This window comes from Rhinopithecus roxellana, chromosome 14 (genome assembly GCF_007565055.1).
Source record: "Rhinopithecus roxellana isolate Shanxi Qingling chromosome 14, ASM756505v1, whole genome shotgun sequence".
Taxonomy (NCBI): domain Eukaryota; kingdom Metazoa; phylum Chordata; class Mammalia; order Primates; family Cercopithecidae; genus Rhinopithecus; species Rhinopithecus roxellana.
The window spans coordinates 73,559,151-73,586,097 of record NC_044562.1 but is presented as its reverse complement, the minus strand read 5'-3'; the positions used below and the strand labels follow the sequence as shown (position 1 = coordinate 73,586,097).

General features: G+C 41.9%; 1 protein-coding gene across 12 annotated transcripts in view; it reads right to left on the bottom strand.

Annotated features, from left to right (window-relative positions):
* Positions 1–26,947, bottom strand: part of WIPF1 (WAS/WASL interacting protein family member 1) — a 141,372-nt gene that overhangs the window by 39,134 nt on the left and 75,291 nt on the right. For 5 of the 12 annotated variants that reach the window (XM_030916004.1, XM_030916008.1, XM_010358457.2 and 2 more), the window contains exons 2-3: positions 9,426–9,514; positions 5,202–5,331 (exon numbers count right to left, since the gene is read on the bottom strand). In XM_030916004.1, coding sequence (XP_030771864.1) covers positions 5,202–5,331; positions 9,426–9,476 — 181 coding nt within the window. In that variant the 5' untranslated portion in view covers positions 9,477–9,514. Of the gene's footprint in view, positions 1–5,201; positions 5,332–9,425; positions 9,515–17,436; positions 17,460–21,146; positions 21,402–21,713; positions 21,745–24,498; positions 24,625–26,947 lie in introns of those variants that run through there. The other 7 variants (XM_030916009.1, XM_030916007.1, XM_030916001.1 and 4 more) reach the window with 6 other exon arrangements.

Sequence of the window (26,947 nt, the reverse complement as noted above, 5' to 3'; positions counted from 1 at the left end):
TTCTTCATTAAAATGCAGGATTTTAAGAGTTCCCTCAGCTCAGTCAGAACTGCCTGCTCCAGGCAGTCCCAGGCCCAGTGGTGGAAGAAACGAAAATAAAGGATGATTTGTTCCCACACTCCCCACTTGACTGGCTGCCACATGGGTCAATATCTATTTGTTCCGTATCCTAAGATTTGGCAAATAGAAAAATCTTCAGGCTGGTTGCAGTGGCTCACACCTGTAATCTCAGCACTTTGGGAGGCTGAGGTGGGAGGATTGCTTGTGCCAGGGAGGTCAAGGCTGCAGGGAGCCAAGACTGTGCCACTGTACTCCAGCCTGGGTGACAGAGTGAGACCCTGTCTCAATAAAAAGGATCTTCAAAGAAAGAGAGTCCCAAGGGAGGAGGAGATGCCATAAAAGGTGAGAGGAAAGGAAAGAGTTAAAAAGACAAGAAAATAAAATATCTCATAATTTCACAAATATACAAACATTCAGGCTGGGCACAGTGGCTCACACCTATAATACCAGCACTTTGGGAGGCTGAGACTGGAGATTATGATACTTTTATGATATTTAGACTTTCCATTTGGAGATGTGGTATATTTTCTCATTTATTCATGTCTTCTGGATTTTTTGGCAAAGTTTTTTAGTTTTCATGATTTACATTACACATGCTTTTTGTTGGGGTTACCTCAAATGTATTTTTGTTTGCTGAAATTGTGAAAGGGATATTTTTCCTGTTATATTTTGTAATTGGTTATTTTTGGCACCAGCAAATTGTATTTAATATCTAATAAGCCACTTTGCTATATTTTCTAAATTAAAATTTATGAAAAATTTATTATCTTGCATTTTCTAGTATGCATGTGGTCTTCAAATAATAATGGTTTAAAGCCTCCTCTTCTTTTTTTTTTTTTTTTTGAGACGGAGTCTCGCTGTGTCGCCCAGGCTGGAGTGCAGTGGTGCGATCTCGGCTCACTGCAAGCTCCGCCTCCCGGGTTCCCGCCATTCTCCCGCCTCAGCCTCGGAGTAGCTGGGACTACAGGCGCCCGCCACCTCGCCCGGCTAGTTTTTTGTATTTTTAGTAGAGACGGGGTTTCACCGTGTTAGCCAGGAGGGTCTCAATCTCCTGACCTCGTGATCCACCCGCCTCGGCCTCCCAAAGTGCTGGGATTACAGGCTTGAGCCACCGCGCCCGGCCAAGCCTCCTCTTCTTTAAGAATTGTATGTCTTATTTCTGTTTTATATAAGTAATTACTTTGATGGGTAAATTTCCATAACAATGTAAATTATTAACGTTTCTAAAGGCAATCATGTTCTGATATTAATGAGAATCCGTCTCATGTTTCAAAGTTAATATGAATTACTGGTTTGAAATAGGTTTTTTCCCTTTCTAAATATTCAGTCGATGGATCCTTCTATTTTAGGTTTACAAGAATTTCTTATAGCATGAAATTTTATCAAATGCCTATTCAAGATCTACTGAGACTTTTTATGGTCTTTTTTATTTGATATGATGACTTTATTTGATATGATGACTTTCTAACATTAAAAATGGGATAGGCCGGGTGCAATGGCTCACGCCTGTAATCCCAACACTTTGGGAGGCCAAGGCGGGTGGATTGCTTGAGCTCAGGAGTTCAGGACCAGCCTGAGCAATATGGTGAGATTTCCATCTCTACAAAATAAGCCAGATGTGGTGGTGCATGCCTGTGGTCCCAGCTAGTTAGGAGGCTGAGGTGGGAGGATCCCTTGAGCTTGGGAGGTCAAGGATGCAGTGAGCTGTGTTTATACCATTACTCCAGCCTGGGTGACAAGACCCTGTCTCCGAAAAAAAAAGGGGGGGATAAACCCTGGTGTTGGTGAATTGTTCTTGTAACATCTGATTGATTTAGATTTGTTTTTTGGTATTTTAGTGTTCTCTTATCTATGATGGTAAGTGGTCCATAATAGGGTTTCTTAATTATAAACATTTTGGGTAAGATAATTCTTTTTTGTGGGTGGCTGTCCTGTCCTGTTCTTTACAGAATGTTTACAGCATCCCTGGCGTCTACCCACTAGATGTCAGTAGCGGCCCTCCCTGACCCCCAAAGTAGTGACTAAAAATGTCTTCAGACATTGCCACATATCCCCTGGAATGCAAAAATCACCCTCAGTTGAAAACCACTAATGTACAGCTCTCTTTTTTGTATGTGCTGCCTTTGTCAAGTTTTGACATTAGGATCATGCCAATTTCATTATAATTATTAGATAGCTTTCCATCTCTAACATGTTGGGGAATGACATACAGCATTTGGATTAGCTTTTCTTAAAATCTGAAATAATTTGCTAATAAAACAATCTGGCTCCAAAGCTTTTTGGAAAGTAATTTAATAAAGTTTTAATCTTTTCCCTTGCTCACTGAGGTTTCTTGAAGAAATGTATGCTTTTCTTAGAAAAGTACTTTAATATCTTAAAACATTTTAGCAGATAACTTTATTATACTACTTTAATTTTAGAAAATATGCTTTGAATCTCTTATTTTATCTGCTTTCTGAGTTCCACTTTTATTCATTTTTATTTCCTTTTTTTCTGGATTAGGTTTATCATAAATTTGTGTTAGCTCTGTATCTTTTCTAGATGCGGAGCTTTCTGGGATGCTTATGGTAGCTCTGCTATGGAAGAAATAATCTGATAATAACTGATAAGAATTACTTCACCTAACAGGATAAAACATATAAGACTAACAATTTCTAGAAGTGTATGCAAAATTGTTTCCATATAAAATTTTAAAATTTTGCTAATAACATTAACATTGCCTTGTCATTCAAACACTATTCATTGATGAATGACACATTTTGGAATACTGCACTTCACAGGACATATTTACATGGTATTGAAACTTTAGAGGGACTCCTGCAGTATCAGAAATCATCCATTAGTGTTTTCTTTTTTTGAGATAGAGTTTCGCTCTTGTTGCCCAGGCTGGAGTACAATGGCACGATCTTGGCTCACCACAACCTCTGCCTCCTGGGTTCAAGCAATTCTCCGCCTCAGCCTTCCAAATAGCTGGGATTACAGGTATGTGCCACCATGCCCGGCTAATTTTGTATTTTTAATAGAGATGGGGTTTCTCCATGTTGGTCAGGCAGGTCGTGAACTCCCAGCCTCAGGTGATCGGCTTGCCTCGGTCTACCAGAGTGCTGGGATTACAGGTGTGAGCCACTGCGCCTGGCCCATTAGTGTTCTTAACCTGTAACATCTGTCCATCTTACAGAACGAGAAGCTAAAGCTTAGGATAGTTAACTGCTTCCAGATTATTTTTTCAGTAATTAAACTGTAGGAAAGGCTGAGTTTGGGAGCTATCAGACATAACCATGGTCAACATTTTGACATACAGCCCAGGGAAGTTTCACATGCAAACAGATACAAAACCATGGATAAACACTGCTGCTTGCAAAGAGCTTGTGACAGCAGTATAGGTGTCCAGTTACGTGCATGAACAAGGGCCTGCACTGCACTGTATCTTCCTTCCATCAAGGAAAGCACATTATTAAACATCATGGAAGAGAGAAGGACTAAAACTATTTCCATTAAATGAGAGAAGTGGACGTTGGAGAATACGATTCTTCAAGGTTTCCACTAGTGGATTCAGGAATAGGTCTAGACTGTCCAGTCTCCTTCAACAGAGCCCTAGGCTCCCTCTTGTAGTGAGGAGAACCACAGGCCTCTGTCTTAGAGGCCAGCAGCTCCTCTGGCCTCATACTGGGGACCATGATTCAGATGGCTATTGGAGGGCTGATTAGAGGGATTATATTATAACCACATTCTTTTTGTGGGCATTTTGACTTACAAGTCAGACTGTGTCAAGAGTTACAATACCTTAGATCCTTTTTTTGTTTTTGGAGACAGACTCTCACTCTGTTGTCCAGGCTGGAGTGCAGTGGCACAATCTCAGCTCACTGTAACCTCCACCTCCTGGGTTCAAGTGATTCTTGTGCCTCAGTCTCCCAAGTAGCTGGGACTACAGGCATGTGCTACCAAACCCGGCTAGTTTTTGTATTTTTTGTAGAGACAGGTTTTTATCATGTTGTCCAGGCTGGTCTTGAACTCCTGGCCTCAAGTGATCCACCTGCCTCAGCCTCTAAAAGTGCTGGAATTACAGGTGTGAGCCACCGCGCCCAGCCATAGTTCCTTTTTGAAAGCAGTGCATTCTCACTCGCACCACTTTGCCCAGTAACAGAACAACATTCAAAGGCCTTATCTAGGTCTTTCACTTTCCCTTTTTCCTCCCAAACCAGTAGTCCACCTAACTCTGATCCTTCTTCTTCCTTCTCTACTCATTAGGCATTTCTCCCAGAAAGTTCCCTGAAGCACTTCTAATCCTCTACTTTGCAAATATTCTGCCTCATTATTCACTTGTTGACAAAGCTCCATCTGGTGATTTTGGAAGGTCAGTCTATTTCCTGTTGCGTCCAAATGGGATCTGTAGTCTAGGATGAATCTTGGGGACATCTGGCAGGCAAAGGAAGGGTCTAGGAATGTGAGGAGACAGCCTTAAGATCTACTTATTAATTGCCAGTAGAATTCTAGTCATGGATTATTTTTTGTCCTGTTGTAAATGTTAATAAGTAGCCTTGTTCCAGAAAGTACCTCAGACTTAGGTGTGTAGATAAGCGAAGTTGTGACCTCATTTCTTTTCTCTCTAAGCTCCTAATAATTGTATCTTACACTTGAATTACACTTTCCAGACAACAAAACATTTTACAGGCATTATCTCATTTGAAGTTCATGACAAACTTGTGAGGTCAACAGAACATGTATTATCATCTCCACTTGAAAATGAAGACAACAAGGCTTGGAGATGGTACAGGATGGATGTGCCAGGTCTTGAACCCACAGCTTTTGATTCCAAGGCTAGGGCTCTTTTCATATTTTATGCTGCCTCCTCATCTGCGGTGCCAGGAGCAATGGGTTAATCTCCAGAAAGTGTTGTGAATAATGCAGAGAATTGCTGCTGTGTATGTCTTGGACAAAGAATTATTATACTGGCTTCTTGCAGTATTAAAGGGGAACCCAAGCCAAAGCTGCGGCCTACAGGGAGTGATACAGTCCCTTATTTTGCTAGCTTTGCAGCTGTTTTAACTGAAAAAAAAAAAAAAAATTTGAGGGGTGAGGGTAGGGTTGATTATTAGGTCGTAAACTGTTCCTCTTCATGGAAAATAGCTTTTTTTACTTACTGTCCAATATTGGTGCACTTCTGTCATTGGTGACTGTCTTCTTTAGTTTCTTCCCTTTGCTGATATCAGAAAGGAGAGCATTTCTCCCAGCCTGCTCTGTCTTATTCAAGGTAGGCTTCTCTGTATTGGCCTGAAAGGAAGCCATACAAACAAGCAGTCATCTCTTGGGTTAAAAATCATGCATCGTAACACTTGGCTGGGAAAGGTTGGGTACGGGAAGCTTGTTATTAAGGTTCTTGGTGACAGGTTGTAAATTCTCAACAAGTTTTAGAACCCATATCATTCTTTTTAAGATCCAGAGGTTTGGAAGCAGATGCAGCAATAAATTATGTTCATTTTTAAGGGAGGAAGAGTCGGTCCTTGATTAAAGTCTCTGAAAATTCAGACCACAATCTGACTGAAACTAACAGGGCCAGGTTAGAGTGAGATGACTAGACACGAGAAAAGAAGTTTAAGTCTGGGAGAGTTCTGCAGGACATTACCAGGCTTCATTCACTAAAGGGTACCCTGAAGAATAACTTCCTTTTCCCATCTTTTAGAACTAACCCAGTGCAAGGGAAAAACTGTCTCTAGCAAAAAGAGTCAGCTGTATGTTTTTTAAACCCACTAAAGTTCTAGAAAATAATTCCCACTGTGTATATTGCCAAAGATGCTTTTTTTCTTTTTAAGTCATATTTATTAAGGTATAATTTACATATAGTGAAATTACCCTTTTTAGTTACAGTTCTGTGAGTTTTGACAAATATATACAGTTGTGAAACCACCACCACAATCAAGATATAGAATATTTTCATTACTTCAAAAGTTCCCTCATGTCCCGTTGGCATGAGGTGTTTCTGATGTTTAATTCTGATGAAAGCTTAGCTCATGGAAATTGCAGAATGGATAAAAGTGCTACTTTAACATGTTTATTTTCTTATATTTCCAGAATTCCTATGAAAGCTCCCCACCTACTATGAAATTGGGATCTTGCTCCTTCAGGGAGTGTCCAGCAAAAGGACTTAGATGTAGGCACCTGCCTGTGTGCCTGTGTCTTTCACATTTGGAAACTGGCTAGGTCTTGTCTGTCCCAGGGAGAGTCTGGCTGCCCCAAACCCACAGGTCCTTTCTAGGCTGGCCCCAGCCCTTCTGACAGGGATATGATTTCAGATTTGCCAGTTAGGGCCACAGAAGGAAAAGCTGGGGAAATGTATGGCTCAATACCTTACCCAGCCTTTAAAAAACAATTTTTTTTTTTTTAGAAACAGAATCTCATTATGTTGCCTAGGCTGGAGTGCAGTGGCTATTCACAGGTGTGATCATCATGCACTACAGCCTCAAACTCTTGGGCTCAAGTGATCCTCCTGCCTCAGCCTCCTGAGTAGTTGGGATTACAGGCACGTGCTACTGCTCCTGGCCTATTTACTGCTCAGCCTTTTATTAGCAGAGTTAGAGGCAAAGGAATAACTCAGAAAAACCCTGAAGTAGGCTAACCAGAATTACTGTGTAATTGGAATTATACTGTGTAAACAGAATTACTGTAAAATACGGTAAAGCTGGAAGCATCTTGAAATAACTAAATGATTAAAGTATTACTTGCTTATGATAATAATCGTTAACATATATAGCTTTTCCTCTGTGCCAGGCACTGTTTTCAGCACCTTATGTGTATTACTTCATTTAGCCCTTATCAACCCTGTGAGTTATTATTTCAATTTTACAGACAAGGAAACTGAAGTACAGGGAGTTTAAATCATTTGCCCTGGTCACCTAGTTCGTTGAGGAGGAGCTGGGATTCAAATCCTGGCAGTCAAGAGCCTTCCCTACAAGCTGACAGAAGGGTAAATATGGGCTCCAAAATGCTCGTCCCCATCAGCCCCAACATACCGCTGAAGCAAGCCTGGCAAAAGTTTCTCTGCTGTCCTTTCAGAAATGCTCTCTGCATACACAGTTTGCTTTTGCTAATGGGATTCTCCTCTATTGTTCTGAAACTTGTTTGTTTTCAACTTAACATACTTTGGATGTCCTGGAAAGAGCTCTTAACATTACCTGCTATCTTCATTTTAAGGATGAAAAAACTCTGAGGCCTAGAGAGGTTAAGTGATGTGTCACAGTGGATCTCTTAACAGTTTTGGGTCAGCAACCTTCAGTAGCCTCCTGTTCTGCCTTAAAATTTATTTTGACAGCTGACCTCCCTGGGTGCTAACTTCTCTCATGTTCAGGGCCCTTAATTATGCAACCCACCTTTTCCCTTTCTTCATCTCTATATTCTGTTTATCCACAGTCTTGCTTTGAATTAGGTAATAACAGATAGAAATGAGTTGATAAGATAAAAATATTTTCCAAACTTCAAGCATTCTGGTATAAGATTCATGATTTTTGTCATCTTCTCATACCACCTGTGTTATTTATTTAATATTTTTTATTAAGTCAGTTCACTATAACCCACACTTTTGGGGAAATATGGATAAATGAATCCTGCTATGTTAGCCAGATTGGAGGTTCTCAAACTTATCCATGTGAAGGACCAGTGTTTTGTTTTTGTTTTGTTTTGTTTTTGAGACAGAGTCTTGCTCTATCACCCAGGCTGGAGTGCAGTAGTGCAATGACAGCTCACTGCAGTCTTGACCTCCTGGGCTCAAACAATCCTCCCATCTCTGCCTCCAGAGTAGCTGGGACTACAAGCATGCACCGCCATGTCTGGCTGGCTAATTAAAAAAATTTTTTTTGTAGATATGGGGGTCTTGCCATGTTGCCCAGGCTGGTTTCGAATTCCTGGGCTCAAGTTATCCTTCCATAGTGCACGCCTGGCCGAGGACCAGTCTTTTGAAAAATATTTTCATCAGCGACTAACACTTTTGTAAAATAACAATGAATTATTAGAAAAACGAATTCGTTTTTTAAAAAAGACACACAACATCCAATCTTAGAAACAGACAGAAAACTACTGTCAAATTGCTAGAAATGCTTCTAAATGCTTACTTTCAATTTTTGTCCTCATCACTTTGGGGACTCTTAAAAAGTAGTTGGAAGGCCACACTCTGAGTAACAATAAGCTAATTAATGGGCAGTTCTTCTCACTAGGTATCATCCTCAGATGAGTTATATAAATGCATCTCATGGAAACCTGGGGCAAGAAACTTTCTCTCCAAGCCTCAGTTTCCCCATGTGAAAATGGTGAAAATGAAGGAACCATCAGTGTTAGGCTCCTCCTCAGTGAAGGCTTCACAAGCTGGAGAGGGCTTTGTAACAGAGTGTATCTTGGGGCCTTTCCATATGACCAAGTGGAGAGTTGCCAAATTCCTGGAAGAGGGCACACTAACTTCCCCAAAGAGGATTATCAAAGGAGCAGGATGAGCCAGGCACAGTGGCTCACACCTGTAATCCCAGCACTTTGGGAGGCTGAGGTAGGTGGATCAACTGAAGTCAGGAGTTCAAGACAAGCCTGGCCAACATGGTGAAACCCTGTCTATACTAAAAATACAAAAATTGGCTGGGCATGGTGGTGCGTGCCTGTAGTCCCAGCTACTTGGGAAGCTGAGGCAGGAGAATCACTTGAGTGGGAGGCGGAGGTTGCAGTGAGCCGAGATCATGCCACTGCACTCCAGCCTGGGTGAAAGAGCAAGACTCAAAAAAAAAAAAAAAAGATCAGGGTTAATCCAGTGAAGAAATTCTTTCGGGAAATAAACATGTAAATGCCTAAATGCAAGTATAGATTTAAATGTGTGTGTGGGAGAGGTGGTGGGGTGAGATATTTGTCAAAAACAGATTGGGAAGAAAAGGGGAAAAGGCAGAAAAAAAGAAAGGAGACTAGAAGACACTTTAATGGAATGCACCGCAGGCAGAGACCTGGGTTTCTAGACTGTCCAGCCCAGAAGTTAAAGGCCAGACATTGAGTTCATCTGAATGAGAACAGTGCACACTGGTCTCAGAACTGCTCCTGCAAACCCTATCTCGGGCCAGCACATTTCCCTGCGAAAATGCGGCAGAAAACACCTAATCAGCCGCATTCCACCCTTGTACTATCCATCACATGAGACCTTAAACAAACAAAACCCTTCGTGTTGTTTGTATTTGCTGGGTTTCAGGGTTTGGCTTACTCTGGGCACAGGGAAAGCCTGTTGTATCACATGTAAGCCAGAATGCAAACACATTTAATACAAACACATGCGTGCCAGGTTTTGGCTTCATTTGGCTTGCTTTATGCATAGAAAGTGATTGCATAGAAAGTGAGGAGACACTCACCAGTGCAAACGTCGGGGGCGGCGGGGGTGCTGGAGGGGGAGGGACGGGCATCTTGGGCAGTTATGCGTTCAACAGTCTTGCTGATAAATCTGGGAAAACAAGAATGCGATCATGTATTAGATGTAATCTTAGTAATACTGTCCTAATCTGCCTTCACTTTCCCACCAAAGTGACAGCTCCACCTAGCTCAACTCTTAAAAGAGATGGGCTTACCTTTACACCTCACTGCTAAAACGTTACTGTTCTGGAAGGATCCCGGCAGAGGGGCTTCAGAGCCGAGGTGCTCGGAGAGAATGGAGGCCACATCCAGTGCCTTACTTGGCTCCATTCCCCCACCCACCACAGCAGGCCATGACCGACCCAGGTGGGCCCAGTTAAGTGGCTTCTCCTGCTCGCTAATTTCCATGATAATCCTTTCTTGCTCTCCCACCCCTCTGGCTTTCTCCTCCCATTCTTCCTGACATTCGCCCAAGTCTGTGTGTGTACTGCAGGAATATGAAGATGAATCTACTTCTAGTCCTGCCCTCAAAGTTCCTAGTCCTCCAGGGAGAGGACACGGAGAATGTAAGGTGGAAAGCGGGGAGCAGCAGGTAAATCGCGGTGGACATGTGGGGGTCAACCTTATGTTTGGAGCACTCAAAGAGCAGCCATCCATATCTCTGTGCTCCTTAGTTTCCTCAGAGGATCTAAGCAAAAACAGAGGGAGCACGAGAAGTCAGACCTAGGACTCCCAGGCTGTTTACCAGAAATGCACTTCATTTAGAAGAGACTGTCTTACCTTTGTTTGGGTAAAAAATTATATATAAAGAAAATAAAAAAGAAGAGCCTTTCTGCAGAGTGTGCTTGCTCTGAGAACAAAGGGAAGGTCAGATTCTGTAGCTGGGTAGGAGAGTTTAGGGACCCCAGGTGGGTTAGGGGGCAGGGCGGAGAGGGCAGCCTGGCACACACCAGGGCCAGGAGAGACGATGGCCAGGAAGTGCCTGGGGAGTTACACCAGTCAGGAGCCCTCTCCCCATTTCCTCCAATCCTTGCAGTCCTGTTCCTTTGCCTCACTAGAACCCCTGCTCCCTCTGCCCTGTCTAGGACAACGCCTCACCCACTGTTTTCATCCCTAAGTAATGCCAGCTTCTCCCGCTCCATCCTTGCTACACAAACTGTGGTCCTGGATGGGCAGCATGGGCATCACCCAGGAGCTGTTAGAAATGTCAACTACCAGTCCTTTTTGCCCCCAACTGAATTCATTTCAGCATTTTAACAAGATCCCTGGGTGATTCATATGCACTAAAGCCTAACTGTAGAGTTCGTGCCTGAAACCAGTGGGTAGTCTGGGACACCAGCCACCTGAATAACATTATTTCCACAGGACATGTGTCCCAAATTTTAAACTGCAGAATTATGTTTATTTTTAAAAATTTTTAAATTTTATTTACTTATTTATTTTTTTGAGATGAGGTCTTGCTCTGTCACCCAGGCTGGAGTGTAGTGGCATAATCATAGCTTACTATGCCTCAAACTCATGGGCCTAAGCAATCCTCCTGCCTCAACCTCCTGAGTAGCTTAGCTAGGACTGCAGGCATATGCCACCGTGCCCAGTATTTATTTTTATCTTTTATTTCTGTTGTGATGGGGTCTTGCTATGTTGCTCAGGCTAGTCTTGAACTCCTGGCCTCATGCGATCCTCTTGCCTTAGCCTCCCATAGTGCTGGGATTACAGGTGTGAGCCACTGTGCCAGGCTTTTTAAACTCTCAATAGTCTCTTAATTGCAGAAAACAATTTCTTAGAATTTAAAATATTCATTTAGTTCAACCACTACAAGTTAATGTGGAAAACTGAAACCTAAACAAATACTTTCTATTGAGATAATGCTAGATGGCTTGCTTTCTGTGAACAGAAATGGACTGCAGAAGCTAAAACAGACACTGCTGGACTTGTCACAGCCGGCGGGAAACAAGAATTAAGACAGTTCGCAAAAGTCCCATTCAAAGTGGGCTGTCTAGAAAATGAAAATTTTAAATTCCACAGCAGCAACAGCAGCTCTCATGTATGGAGAATCCGCTGGATCCAGGGCTCTATCCTTGCATGGTCTCTGACTCCTAAGACACCAGAAGCCAGCATAGCTGTGCTCATTTGATAGACTCAGAGAAATTAAGTCACTCCCTAAAATACCCTGAAGCAATTCATTCAGTCATGTCCTTTTGGTTCCTGCTCTTCTGCTGGATAACACTGCCTCACTCACTGCCGTTTTAATGATCTAATAAGCACTTTCAGGCAGGCAAATTAGTGCCACAGCTCACCTGTTAACTAGGCTGGAATCTGTTTTCAGTAAGAGACTGTCTCAGGCAAGGATTCTTTTTTTTTTTTTTTTTTTTTTGAGACGGAGTCTCGCTCTGTCAGCCCAGGCTAGAGTGCAGTGGCCGGATCTCAGCTCACTGCAAGCTCCGCCTCCCGGGTTTACGCCATTCTCCTGCCTCAGCCTCCCGAGTAGCTGGGACTACAGGCGCCCGCCACCTCGCCCGCCTAGTTTTTTGTATTTTTTAGTAGAGATGGGGTTTCACCGTGTTAGCCAGGATGGTCTCGATCTCCTGACTTCGTGATCCGCCCGTCTCGGCCTCCCAAAGTACTGGGATTACAGGCTTGAGCCACCGCGCCCGGCCCAGGATTCTTTTAAAGTATGTTTCTTAAATTGCTCTTTCTGGCATGACACCAATTAGTCACCCATAGGGCCACGTGGGCATTGTGAGCAGGACTGGGTGCCTGTGTTAGGGCGTCCTCCATCAAGGGGCATCTCCAGCGGCACATTCAGAGGCCTTGGAGTCAGACGTCTGCTCCAGGAGGAATGACAGGGATCTGAAACTGAATTTAGGCCTGACTACTGCAAAAAAAGCTGCAGCCAAATCAATGGTATGACCAGAGCTGGGAAAGGCTTACCAAGGAAGGGGAATAGCCTGGTCTGCCTGGTGGGCCCAAGAGATGGGCTCTGGGAACAGTGCATCCATGTGCTTGGTTGATGAAAAATCCCTCAAGCCTATTTTGTCTGATTCCATGTCCACTAACTAACTTTCTGTTATCCTGTGATCCTACTATCTAGGAAGGAGTGGATATTCTGGTCAACTAACAGGAACCTCTTAGGGGTGTGGTTGTCATGAGTTCGGCTCTCATAGCAGAGATCAAATTGAACTTCTGTCCTGCACAGCTTAGGGGCCAGACTGGAATGAGGACCCTTTCAGGGGCTGCCACCCTGAAAGACCTCCTTAATTATTTTACAGTTCTCTGTTGCTGCAGTTTTAGTAATGTCTGTGCACTAACTGACTTGTATATTAACTTCTGGATGACAACTTCAGGGTGGGCTGTGCTAACTTCATGGTCCAGAGGGCTGGTGTGGGAGAAACAGCAACAGTCATGGCTGGGGCCAGGGCCAAAGCCAGATCGCAGAAATTAGCGGCAAAACCAAGGTTCAGGGAGCAAGATGCTATTAAAGGGTCTGGGGTATTGAAAGAAGTGCAGTCTTTCCTTCCTGGCCACTTCAGACGGACAGTGGGGAGAGGGTCTATGAGTGAGCGCTCTCACTTTTTAGAGGGTGATGCAGAGCTAAGTGCTCTTTCTTCTCCTCTGTGGACTTCTGTTTGCACAGCTTGCTTTCCCTGGCCCCATCTCTCACTCCCCTCCAGATTAACTGTCCCTTTCCAATCTCAGTGGCAACATAGAAGAGGGAGGCTGCCATGTCCTCTCTCCTCCTTTCTAGCTGAACATCTGCTGGGCATGGTCTGGACTTCTCCAGGCTGGGGCCTCAAGGGAAGTGTGTGAGAAACCCGACTCCAGTACTGCCACCTCACTCAGCCCCTGGATCAAAGAAGACTAAGCTCATGTGCCCCAACACTGAGCCCACTGGCCATGCCAGGCCCACTTCTTGGCTGTCTTTCCACCAGGCTATGGACTCCATGGGGTCTTGCCAATACCTGGCACAAAGTAGGGTTCTTACTAAATATATATGCAGTGAAAGAACTGTGTATTACACAAGCCGAGTGCTTGCCACTGGAAGGGCTCCCAGCATCACCCCAGTGCACTGTGAGATCCAGGTAAAAGAGTCAGCCCGATTTCAGAGGGGCTTGCTAGTGTTACATACTGGGACTTACTTTCCTGGCAGCCTCCAACTTCCCCAGAGAAGTAGAGCCCCAAGGCCTTGGGATAGGAGGGCTTCCCTCCTCTCATGGACTTGACAGCCCACATCAGAGCCAGAGCCAGATCTTACTGAAGGCCTTGGCCCTAGAGCACGGATCTTAACAGACCAGGCATTCCTGCCTGGATCCTCACACCCAGAGTCTGTAGATAGAATTCAAGGGTTCGTAAACTTGGATGAAAAAAAGGTACATATTATTTCTACTAAGCACTAACTGAAATCTAGCATTTCCTTTGATTATGAATGTAGGCCACAAACCACAATATCTGATATTCTCTCACCAATAGTTTTCACATGATATTTTCACATCATATTACAACTACACATCAACAATTTTCAACATGCTGGCAACGTTTAGATCTGTTGCTAAGTCTTGTTGTTTAAACCATTAATAAAGAAGTACATATTTTAATAAATTAGTTTCCTTTGTAATTCTCTGTATTTTATTTTATGCATTTAAACACAGACACAAAAGGGGCCCTTTGGGACTGTGAGTGGTGACTTATGCCTGTAATCTCAACACTTTGGGAGGTCAAGGTGGAAGGACTGCTTCAGCCCAGGAGTTTAAGACCAGCTTGGGCTACAAAGCGACCCCTTTATCTCTAAAATTAAAATAAATTAAATTAAATTTAAAAAAGGAGTCTTTTGGGCTTCACCAGTGGGTTTATAGAATGAAAAAGGGAGAACGTGAGACCTTGGTCAGGCAAATTTGGTTCTGAATCCTTGCTCTGCCACCTGGCAGATTCAGATGGGAATCTGTTTTTCCCATCTGTTAAATGGGAAGTTGCTGAGCAGATTAAATGAAATGGTGTGTGCAAGGCTTTCAGCGTGGCCTGGGGGAGCAAAGCCGTCAGTGGACAGGGTTGAGATCTGTCCTTTGGAGGGTGGGGATGGGTCCTGCTGGTACAAGCTGCTGAGTGCCTGGCAGAGGAGGGATGGACCTGGAGGCTAGTCTGAGGGGCCGCAGCTTTGCTCAGTGGCTGTAGGTGGATCTGCCTGGGTGGGAATGAGGCCACCTGATGACTGGGCTTCCCAGCATTTGGTTCTTCCCTTGGAGATGGGAGCATGGCAGGAAAGGCAGCCGACTCAGGTGCAGGAGAGGCCTGAGAAGAAGGGAAAGGACTCAGCAGCAGTTTCCCCAGTGTGGTCAGTCATCTCCTGCGTCAGAATCTGCTGTGCCCGTGTCCGGCTTCCCAGACTAGTTGGGAGTCTCGGCAGTGTCGGATCACATGCCTCCCCACTTGCTGGGCCTTGCCCTCCCAACCCAACCCAGGCAATGAACTTTAAGGAAGACACACTTTTCACAATTAATTTCTTTTTAAGAATAATTTCAAAGTTTAAGTAACTTTCATGATAGAGAGAAAAGCCAGACTTTCTAAAATCTTTACTTGGTGTGTTGACTCCTACGTATACAAAGAAAACCCAAGGGATAGAAAAGGCTTTTGTTTTTACATACAGTATTATGGTCTGAACTATGTCCCCTGCAAACTGATATGCTGAATTTCCAACGCTTAGGACCTCAGAAGGCAACTGTATTTGGAGATAGGGTCTTTAAAGAGGTGATTAGGCTAAAATGGGTGAGATCTTAATCCAATTTGACTGGTGTCCTCATACAAAGAGGAAAAGACATCAGGCATGTGCTCACACAGAGGAAAGTCTTCAAGTAAAGACGCAGTGAGAAGGTGGCTATCTGCAAACCAAGGAGAGAGGCTTCAAAAGACACCATACCTGCCTACATCTTGATCTTGGACTTCCAGCTTCCAGAGCTGGGAGAAAACAAATTTCTGTTATTTGATCTACCGAAGCTGTGGTATTTTATTATGGCAGTCCTAGCAAATTAATATTTAACACTCACATTTAGACAACATTCACTGATCCCAGATCAGCCAGGGCATCTTGCAGCCTGGACCCACTTGTTAAACATGCAAGGAGCACTGTGAGAGAAAGAGAGCTGCTTGGCCCACTCCCCACCAGTACAGAAGACACATTCTCCTCAATGGCATGGCCAACTAGAGGTCAACCATAGCTCACAGTTCAGTCCAGACGTGCCCCAGGAAACTCATGGTTTCTTCTTCAATGTGCTCATCTAGGAAAGCAGAATCATCCCTGAATGTAAAATGATTGCCTTCCTTGAGATCAAGAAAATGGGGTAGTTATTTAAATAAACTGTTTCTTAGTTTCATAGCCAACTTAAAATTCATTCTAGATTGCACTGCCTAGGGCCCACACTACAGAATGACATGAGGTGGGGAGTGATTCCTAATAGTCCCCCAGTGAACACAGCTGACAGTCCTCCAAAGGCTGGTCTCTAATCCCACGTGGGCAGGGGTTCCATTAGAGAAGATGAGAAGCAGCTTTATCCAATTACGTTTATCATTAATTTGGACTATTCAAAAATATAAAGCATTTTGCTCTATAAATGTTGCTAAAAGTAACCCTTAAATACTATCATACCTAAAATGAATGGTGGAAAATTAAGCGTTTTTTCCCCCAAAAGATTGAATCAGTAGAGGAATATTTTATTTGCTGGGGGTGGGGGAGGGTATCAGAAATAATATAACTGGACAGATTAAAAAATCCAACTGCTCTCTTGCCCTCATTATTTTCTATTTTTATTTATATTTATTTATTTATTTATTTTTTGAGACAGAGTCTGGCTCTGTTGCCCAGGCTGGAGTGCAGTGGTGCGGTCTTGGCTCACTGCAACCTCCACCTCCTGGGTTCAAACAATTCTCCTGCCTCAGCCTCCCGAGTAGCTGGGACTACAGGCTCGTGCCACCACACTTGGCTAATTTTTGGTAGAGATGGGGTTTCACCATGTTGGCCAGGCTGGTCTGGAACTCCTGACCTCAAGTGATCCACCCACATCAGCCTCCCAAAGTGTTACGATAACAGGCATGAGCCACCATGCCTGGACTCATTTATATTTTACTTTATATATAATGCTCTTAACTCATTTTCATCTAGGTATTTCTTGAGTGCTTTTGGCTTCTTCAGATTAGTTTTTTGTTTGTTGTTTTCTTCAAGATTTCTTTTTCTCCTTTTGTATTGTAGAGAATACAAAAATATACAAAGATAAAAAAAAGTACTGAAGTTGTATTTAACCACTAAAGGAAGCACTGAATAATCATTAATTTTTAGGTGAAAAAGGGTTGGGGGTCATAACCAGAGGTAACTCTTTGTTATTTTGATACATGTCCTTCCAGCTTGTAAGTACATGTACATCTCTCTCTCCCCTTCCCTCTCTCTCTCTGTGTCACACATATACATATACACACAATTGTTTGACCTAAAAATATTAACAGAACAAAATTGATAATACATGTAACGCAAAAGTGTTTTCCTGAGAAAAGGTTTTTAAATTCATATTGAGTTATTACAACCATAAAAAATAACTGCAAGGGCATTCATTACAAAGACAGTGAATCCACTCCAAGTCACCCTGCAAAAATAAAATCATCGAGCAAACTCAAATTGCTGCTAAGATGGTGAATTTTAAAAAGCATGTCGTTTTGGGATTCCTACTCAACTATTCTTGACTCTATTCTTTAGAGACTCCTCCATGATGCAAACTTAGCTGGATGTATTTAAGATCTGAAAACCATTAGAACTAATTAAGATGAATTTGGCTTTGTTCTTCAACTTCCTGTAAAAAATGCTCAACAGGAAAATTGATGCTCACAGTAAACCACAGTCATCCTGTTTCTTTAACACAATCTTTTCACAGCTGCAGTTGCCTGGAGTTTCTATTTTATGTCGCGAGTCACTGTGCAACAGCTCTACCGTCCCTTCCCCCCAGCATGTGGTCTGGCCATTTTAGAAACTTTCAATACCTTTGCAGAAAGGTTCGTTTCTATTATTGCTACTCTTCCTCTCTCCACGCTGAAGGTCCTTGCTCAGAGCAATGAGGCCATGGATACAAGAGGGGAAACAGAAAAGGCAGCTGGACTCCAGAGGAAGCAAAGGCAGAGAAGAGGAAAACAGCTTGATTAGCAAATCAGCAGCCTCACCCAGTTGGTTCTTATGCATTGTTAGTCTCCATCTGCGCTGAATGTAGAGCACACGCTTGCCATATACAGAATCCCTCATTTCTCAGAATGTACTGCTCTTTTCTCAGTCAATCATCATTGAAAACAATACTTCAGCAACGTCTGATTAGGTTGTCTTCTTAATGGTGAATGTCAATTTCAGTCTCTGCTGAACCTAGAAATGTTTCTTTTATAGTTCTTTTAGATAAGGAGGTGATTTATTTTGGCAGGGAGTAGGAAAGGTGTTTTTCAAAGAAGACATTTTGAAGCATCTCTAACGTCATTAAGACTGGCTAGGAGCTTGGACACAATTTTTACTGCAAGAGTACTGCTAGGGAAATAAAGGTTGCTATGAAATAAAATTATTTTTTAATCCACTATTATGCACATTTAATTTTAAAATTAATACAAATTCATAGACATCCAAGACCCTTTTAATAGTGAGAAAATGAAGGTGAGCTGAATGACCCGTCTACCTGTCATTATTTAACTGAAGGAAAGGGAAAGGAAACATTTTTTACTTTATCCATACCATTAAAGAGTAGCAGGTTTTCTCCCATACTTCCCATCTCTTTAAGGGGTTCAAATCTCCAAGCTAAAGTTTTCCTAAATTGCTATTACCACATTTAGTTCTACCAGAGGATTAAGATGTGCCACTGTTTCTCTTTCTCTCTCTTTCTCTCTCATACACATACACACATGGCATATATGTTAGCACACTTGATATAGTATATTCATTTTATCATTGATAGTACAGCTTTATGATACAAGCAGAAGTGTCACCAAGTTTGCCTCTGAAGAAGTGAAAAGACTTAGAAAGGAAAATATCTTACTTGAGATTATTAGTTTCAAAGATATTTACTGTTGCTGTGACATTTAAAGCAAAATATTTGTAATCTCAGATTCCCAAGGCCGGAAAAGCACCTCAAGAAATCATACTGGCTGGGTGTTGTAGCTAATGCCTAGAATCCCAGCACTTTGGGAGGCCAGGGTAGGAAGATTGCTTGAGCCCAAGAGTTTGAGACCACCCTGGGCAAACATAGTGGGACCCTCATCTCTACAAAAAAAAAAAAAAAATCAAAAATTAACTGGGCATGGTGGTACACATCTTAGTTCCAGCTACTTGGGAGGCTGAGGTGGGAAGACTGCTTGAGTCCAGGAGTTTGAGGGTGCAGTGAGCTCTGATTATGCCATTGCACTCCAGTGTGGATGACAGAGCAAAACCCTGTCTCAAAAAAAAAAAAAGCAGAAAAGAAAAATCATACAATTTATAATGTTGCTTCCAAGCTGCACTTGCGAAGAAAAGCTCTTACAATTCAGATAACTTCCTCCACATTTAGTTGTTAGGTGGCCTTGGATAAATTACTTAGTTTATCTAAGTCCGGTTTTCAAAATAATAGCACTTACTTAATAGGGTTATTCAAGAGTTAAATGAGGGAGTGCTTAATAAGTATTAGCCATTTTCAAAAAACAAAATAAGCAAAGGTGAAGAACCTAACACAGAACAAGCGGTCAGTAAATATTACAGTCTTTCCCCCTATTTAACCACGAGAAAGAGAAACCTTGAGCTGATTTAAATCAGCCTACGTGTGTACACCCATGCAAACTTCTGTATTACAAGTGAATGGTGAAGGAAGATGTGTATAAAGTGCATTTCAAATTTCTCAGAAAAGCATACTGATTAAGGCATTCCTTATTCTAGTTTTTTTTTACAGTTTTAATTTTCAGGACAGACAGAGGTATTTATGGCAGTCCAGGAGAAACGCTTTTTACAACAACAAGCACATGTTTAACAATTTGAACAAAATGAGTCAAACCTTAAAGCAGAAATATATCACAATTTAAACAGCCAGAAACTTCCAAAGTAAATGATGTGTGTTCATAAAATGTTAAGAAGGCTTCAAAAGGTCATAAAACTTAAAGGGTCCAGGAATTCAGTATCACTTCATCTTACATTTTAGGTAGGTTGGGGAACTTCCAGCCTACAGGCCAGATTTAGAATTTGATCAGATCTGAAGTTGCTGCTTGACCCCAGGAACTAATTTTCACCACAGGGAGTTCTCTGAATATTTCAGTCCACCCAGAGTATATGTAACCCTTAAAAGATTAGATATTAGAGTAGTTGAAGTGCTCTGAGCAAATAGCCCATGAATAAACTTTTCAAAGAGCAATAGAAAACCTGACTTCGTGAAAAATGACTTTTAGGTAAGTCATTTAATGACCTTAGACCTATAAAAGGAAGAGTTTTGACATGATGATATTCCAGTTCAGAAGCAACAAAGCTTGATAAAGTTAACACATAGCACTGTAGTCCAAGTGAATTGTAAGAGTATAATTTCTACACAGATCAACCTCAAAACTTTTCCCCAGTTTCTCATCTTCCTCTCTCACTATCCTGTCCTATTCTTTCCCCAGTCTTTCAACTTTCTACCAAGTTGTCTTACTTTGCTTAGTTAGAATCTTTCAGGAGCCTTTTCATTTACTACCTCTCCATTCTCTACTACATAGACTAGGTATGCCATTCAATTATTTAAAAGAACTTGTATGCCTGTAATCCCATCACTTTGGGAGGCTGAGGTGGGCGGATCACTTGAGGTCAGGAGTTTGAGACCAGCCTGACCAACATGGTGAAATCCCGTCTCTACTAGAAATACAAAACAAAAAAACCAAAAACCCTGTACTTAGTGACTAAAGTTGTATGTGCCTTCTGAGTTTTGTAAAGCTTTATTTTATATTTCTCCACGGGGAGAAAGGAACATAAGTCGTTTTTTCCTACATATTCTAGAAAAAAGTTTTTTTAACCTAAAGTTTCCTTAGTTCTGCTCTGTAAGTCTCTGAGTATATGGCTTGAAATTTTAAAAATCACAATATTTTATGCCAAAACATTAATCATATTTAACATAAAGTTATAACTAATGCTATAGAATTTGATTTGCGATAGTAATTGTACACACACTGTTATAACAGGAATAGACTTATTCTAAAAGACAAATCATATTCTAAAAGACTCTGCTTAGAAATGGTTTAGTTTGAGTTTTGAACTTAAATAGCACATCAGCAGCAACAGAACTGCCAACAGCTTAGTTCCATGGTATTTTCGTTTGAAGCTTCCACTGGCTCCTTGAATTTTAAAGCACTTATTGTTACTGGCCACACCAAAGATTCAAAGGCAGTTGTGTGGACAACTGTATCATATACCAAAAGGATATATTTACTGACATAAGCCCCAATTTAAATGGGAAAATAAATTCCTGTGGATCCAAACTTGTCCAGTGGTCAAGAAAAATTCTATTGAAAATCTTGCTTACATTTTGGCTCAAAGCATAAGTTATGAATCATTCACAATCACCATAGTGGTGAAACTAGCATTCTAAGCAACAGGAATAGCTCACATGGTGTTCCACAGAAAAATTAAACAACTTTATCTTGACATACTATGGTCCATTAAAAGCCATTTAGTTCTTCCCTGTAGCTGATAAAGGAAATAAATTTAGTTTGAATATAATTTTTCTTACCGTTAAAGGGTACTGCAGGGAGCCATGGTCAGGGACACAGGCAGACAGAGGGCCAGCAGGAGAGAAGCCAAGAGAGAATACTGTCCCTGAAAAAGGTATCATCTTCTAACGCAAGTGTGAGGTCATTTTTGGACAGCCATTTTGGACAAGCTCTGGCCTCTTGTTAAATGTGACATACTGAGTCAGAGGCAGACGTCCTTCTGCGGTTATTCGCTTCCTGTCTGATTAATTTGTTGTTTGTTCCTTCCTCCTTTGCTGCAGAAGAAGAAACTAGATTGGTTTTGCTTAAGAAGCAAGCAAGAAAAAAAACCTAAATTAAAAAAAATTAAATGTTTCTCCTCCCCACAAGGTGTAATACACAGCTATTTGGTACAGTGACAAGAGGGGATGAGCACCTCCACTCCGTGAAGAGTCCAACTTTATTCTAGATATTCCCACAAAAATAACTCTTCATGGAACTTGAGATTCCTTTAGGAAAATTATATTTGGAAGTATCACTGTAAATACTGACTATTCCATTAAGTAACAGGGAAAAGAGTCACTCAAGAAAGAAAAGCTCTTACCTACCTTACCTTATCTCTTAATTAGGCTAAGGGCTTCTTCTCATTTACAGGGCATTCAAGTGTGTGGGGACAAATGGAGGTGAAGAGAGCAGGTCAGGTGTATGAAGGCAAATGAGGTTCTTTTTTTGGTTTTATTTCTTTTTTTTTTTTTTTTTTTTTTAGAGAGACAGAGTCTTGCTGTCACTTAGGCTGGAGTGCAGTGGCATAATCATAGCTCCCTGTGGCCCCTCCTGGGTTCGAGTGATCCTCCAGCCTCAGCCTCCTGAGTAGCTGAGACTACAGGCATATGCTACTGCACCTGGCTAATTTATTTTATTTTTATATTTGGTAGAGATGGGATCTTGCTTTGTTGCCCAGCCTGGTCTTACACTCCTAGCTTCAAAGTGATCCTTCCATCTTAGCTTCCCAAATTGCTGGGATTACAGGCTTGAGCTACCATACCTGGCAGCAAATGAGTTTTGAAATGTGATTTTGGTGCCCAAGTCAGGGTAAATAATATACAGCTTAATTCAGCTGCAGATCCATAGCTTTCTATGCCAAAATGTTTCTGTCCCCCACACTTAATGGGGTAACAGTAACTCTCCTAGAAGATGCTTGACAAAAGCATAAAGAGGGCAGAAGGAAGAAAGTCAGATTTCTCATTATTAAAGAACCCAAGAGGTGAATGGCAATGGAATACATGTAGAAAACATTTTATCAAAACCTTCAGTTATGTATAGAACGATCTGAAAATGCTCATCATTTTTTTTAACCCATCTTAAAGGTTCAGACTTACATTTGCAACACGTAGCATATAACTCTGAAAAAACAGTAACAGTGGAAGAATTAAAAAGAGCGGCATATTTCAGAAACTAGCTTCACTGTAAAATCTGAATGTTGGGTCCTGATTCTGCTGGGATCAGAGGCCAGAGGCATGAAAAGAACACACGTTGTCTAACACTGCCTTACCTGTGAAGTGATAGAACTGGGCTAGATGAGTAATTTTCAACTCAGGTAGCTGTTGGGGGTGGACAGCAGTGAGTGGGAATGGTGGGGGCAGGGGTCTGTAGCACTCAGTGGGTGGGGCCAGGAATGTGAAATTTCCTATGGTGCTTATGACAGTCCCAACCAAAATACCAGAAGTGCTCCTACTGGAGAGTACTGGGATAGATGATTTCTAAGGATCTTTTAAACTCAAAATTCAAAATTCTCTGAGATAGGAGTCTAACTGCATGAGCAGATTCATGACGCCAGGCCGTGGGCACAGTTCCTGGAGTGGTATATCCAAGAATAAGTGACTGAGAGTCCTCTGCTTTGCCTGGAGCCCCTTGAAGGCAGAGATTGCCTCTTGTCTAACTCTGGCCTGGTGTCCACCCGTGACTTAACACACGAATAAATACCTGCAGGCATGGGACTGGACAGAGGTGGAGGCCTGCAGCTATCAGCCACTTCCCCCGATACAAACCCTCAGGAAAACAGAAAACTTGATCAACTATTAAGTAAATGCCTGAGTGAATCTTTGGGGAAATCTAATTATAGTCGGGTCTAAAAAGAGAACACAGGCAATATGACAATTTCTCTATGTATTTATAGAATTATTTTGAAGTTCTCTAAGTAAGACACCCCAAACACACACACACACACTCTCTCTCTAGCTATCTCTCTCTCTCTCTCAGTACACATACCATTCATGGCTATTTCCAACCCTTAGGGGAGTGGTCCCTAACCTTTTTGGCACCAGGGACCGGTTTTGTGGAAGACAATTTTTCCACGGAGTGGGGGCGGAGGGTGGGGATGGTTTCGGGATGAAACTGCTCCATCTCAGATCATCAGGCGTTAGATTCTCATAAGGAGCTCGCATGCACAGTTCACTTTAGGGTTCTTGCTCCTCTGAGAATCTAATGCCACAGCTGATTTGACAGGAGGCGGAGCTCAGGAGGGGACGCTGGCTCACCAGCTGCTCACTTCCTGCTGTGTGGCCTGGTTCCTAAGGGGTCATAGACTGGTTGGGGACCCCAGGCTTAGGAAAAGCTCACTTAGAAGGGAGTATGTCACCTAGAAGGCTGCAGTTCCCAAGACACGCAAGGGAGTAGTTCTGTAGTTTGAGTCTATTCCTACAATCAACTTTGGACACATTTATCAGGTGTCTACTATGCACAATAGGACATAAATTAGATAATGTTCTGCTTAAAACCCTCCAATGACTTCTCATTTCATTTAAAAAGTCCAAACTCTTAGGTCCACAGGGACCCACAAGATCTGCCCCTCCTTAACTCTCTGCCTTCATCTCAAGTAATACTCTGCCTTGCTAACTTACCTTCCACACCTTTCTGTTCCTTAAATGCACCAAGCTAATTTGCATCTTAGGGCCTTTTACTTGCAAGCCTGGTACTCTCCCCTGGTACACTCATCTTTTGGTTCCTTTTTATTCTTCAAATGTCAGCAAAAATGCTCTCCCTCATGACCCATTTCTGCTCCCGTTTTCTTTTATGCATAGCACACATCACCACTTGACACTGTCTTATTTTATGTTTATTTACTTGTATGTCTCTCCCTACTAGAATTCAAGCTCTATGAGAGCAGGGACCTTGTCTATGAGAGCAGGGAGGGAGAGTCTTATGCAGTGCAGGTGGCTTATGCCATTGGGCAATGCGAAGAGAAAAATGGATTAAGAAAATTGAAAACAAATAGAACAACCAATCAGAAAGGAAGGGGAGGAAATAAAAAGGTAAAGGAAACAAGGCAAGAAAAGCTGGTGATGGGGAGAGATCATGTGGTGGGTAGGGAAGAGCTCCAACCACACTGCTGACCTCAGAGCCTTTGGAAGCCACTTCTGCAGTGGATGACCCACAGGTGCTGGATGTAACAGTGCTGTCTGGCCTTCCTCAGTGAAGTGGAGTTCTCAGATCAGTGTCAGCTTTTCCAGCAGTCACATTCTTTAAAAAGAAAAGAACTTTAAGGCTGCAGGAGACTTGTAGAGATCAAAGTCTACATCACCACTTACAGAGGAAGAAACAAGGTTACAGAGAAGTTAGGCATCCTGCCCATGTCACACAGCTGGCAGCAGCAGAGCAGTGGCCAAAGCCTGGGCTCCACTCCACTGTCCAGTGCCATTAATGTCTTCAGCCTCATTTCAGGTTCAGGTGATACCACCTACCTCCTTTCTGTAAGTATAAGAAGAGGCAGAAGGAAGAGGGTGGAAAGAAAGGCTGTGATGTGGATGGGAGAGGTTGTTATACTATAACCAAAGGCCTGAGATAAGTAGATTGAAAGCCTGGATGAATAAGGACAATCACAATTCCGGCCTTAAAGAGAATGCTAAATGCATATCTCTTTCTCATTTAATATACATCAGTCTGAGCTTAATGACAGAGTAAAACAATAACCAATAGGCTTGCAGACCAATCACATAAAGAATCCTCCATATTAATCTATAGAAATAAAAAATCAAGAGCAGGCAGAAGATTATAAAACAATAACGTAGGTCTCGCCAGTGTGGAAAAAGTGCTGAAGAATCACAGCCAACAACTCTCCTGCGGTGGCCCCCAATCAACATGGACTGAATCAGTGCAACAGTGGCATGTGTAAAATATGGCAACATAAGTTTTTAATAATTCTGGTTTTTCAAGTTGCATTTCCATGACTACCTGTTATGGTGCAGTATTTGCCCCAGTAGTGGAAAGGTGTTTTATAATATTGCATTCCTCAGTTCTAAAACTTACATTATTCCTTCTTAGACTGCAGAATGACACCTTATAGATTTTTAGGGTGAAAAAGAAACACTACCAGATGAAAGACATGCATTAGCTGTAAGAATCTATTTTCAAAATGTTAAAATATGGGAATTATTTGATTTAAAAGAGCAGAAACAAAGGAATAATTATATAATTATATAATAATTATATATAATATAATAATTATATATATATAATATATATAATTATATAATTATAATAATATAATTATATTATACTGATATAATTATCAGTATAGCTATGCAGAGGGTTGATTATTTAAAAATCATCTCAGAAACATACAGAAATTAAAAACAAACCTTTTAGTATTCTGTGCCCTGTTAATATAAATTGACATAATCTTACTTGGGGAAAAGTCTGCAGTGTATTCCGTTGTGTTTCGGCAGCTCAGCAACCATTCCCCCTACTTATAATCATGTCCATTTGTTTGTGTGGAGAATCATCCCCCGCTCACTCTCAAAACATGTGCATCCAGAGGCATTCACTCCCACTCCAGACAGAGGAAAAGCATATGATTCAAGACTGGCTCATCAGAGCCTTGCATTCATTTGGCCCTAGAGACTTCTGTTGATGGCTTGTGATCATCAGAATCAAGGAAACTTGTAGCCTGAGGCGAGCTCTATCCCTGAGGGATGAGGCTGGAACCAGATCTGTGAGGATGTAGGGAATAGGCCTGTTGCACTCATCCTTTGACCACATGGGGTCTAAAACCAAGACCAACAAAATGGGAATTGGAAGACGGAGAAAAACCAAGTGCTGGTGTTGTTGGTTGAGCCCTGAATCTATCTATAACTGAAGATGGCCTTTTACTAGACCTTTAATTTATATTAGCAAATAAATTCTCTGTTTTATTTAAGCTGGTATGGTCACGTTTTCTATCATTAGCAATACAAAGACTCTTAAGTGATATAGGAATTGGTACTAGAAGTGAGTGTTGAATGCGACTAAGCCTAAAATGTGCAACTGGCTGATTTAAGGTTGGGGAAGGCTAGCACAGGCTGGCCTGGACTGGAAAGTTGGCAGTCCTTGTTAACTGACAACAAAATAGCTAGTTATGCTGCCACCTATTGACTCCTCGGTCTAAGACAGGGGCCTACTCATGGTACACCATTAAAGGATTCACTAGAAAAACATTTAGAATGGTGCAGTGTGTTGGCTGTTTCTTGTGTCCTTTAGTAAGATCCACAGGAGAGAGATAAATGTAGGCTGAAAACTGACTAGAGGCACAGAGGGAAAAAATACAGCTTTGTTAAGAGAGGCCTTTTTTTGGCTGTGATCTGCAACCAAGATGGGTGACAGTCAAATAATTTGGATGCTTACGGGTTGGAAAACCCAAATTCTCTACGGCATGCTAACATTAGATAGAGTGGGGAGGGACCCAATCATAATCCTGAGAGACACAATTCCAAACACCAGAATCCTGAATATTGAAATCCCAAAATATCAAAATCCTGAAAATATAATTCTGGAAGAAATAATACAGAATTCTTTGAAAGACATTTAT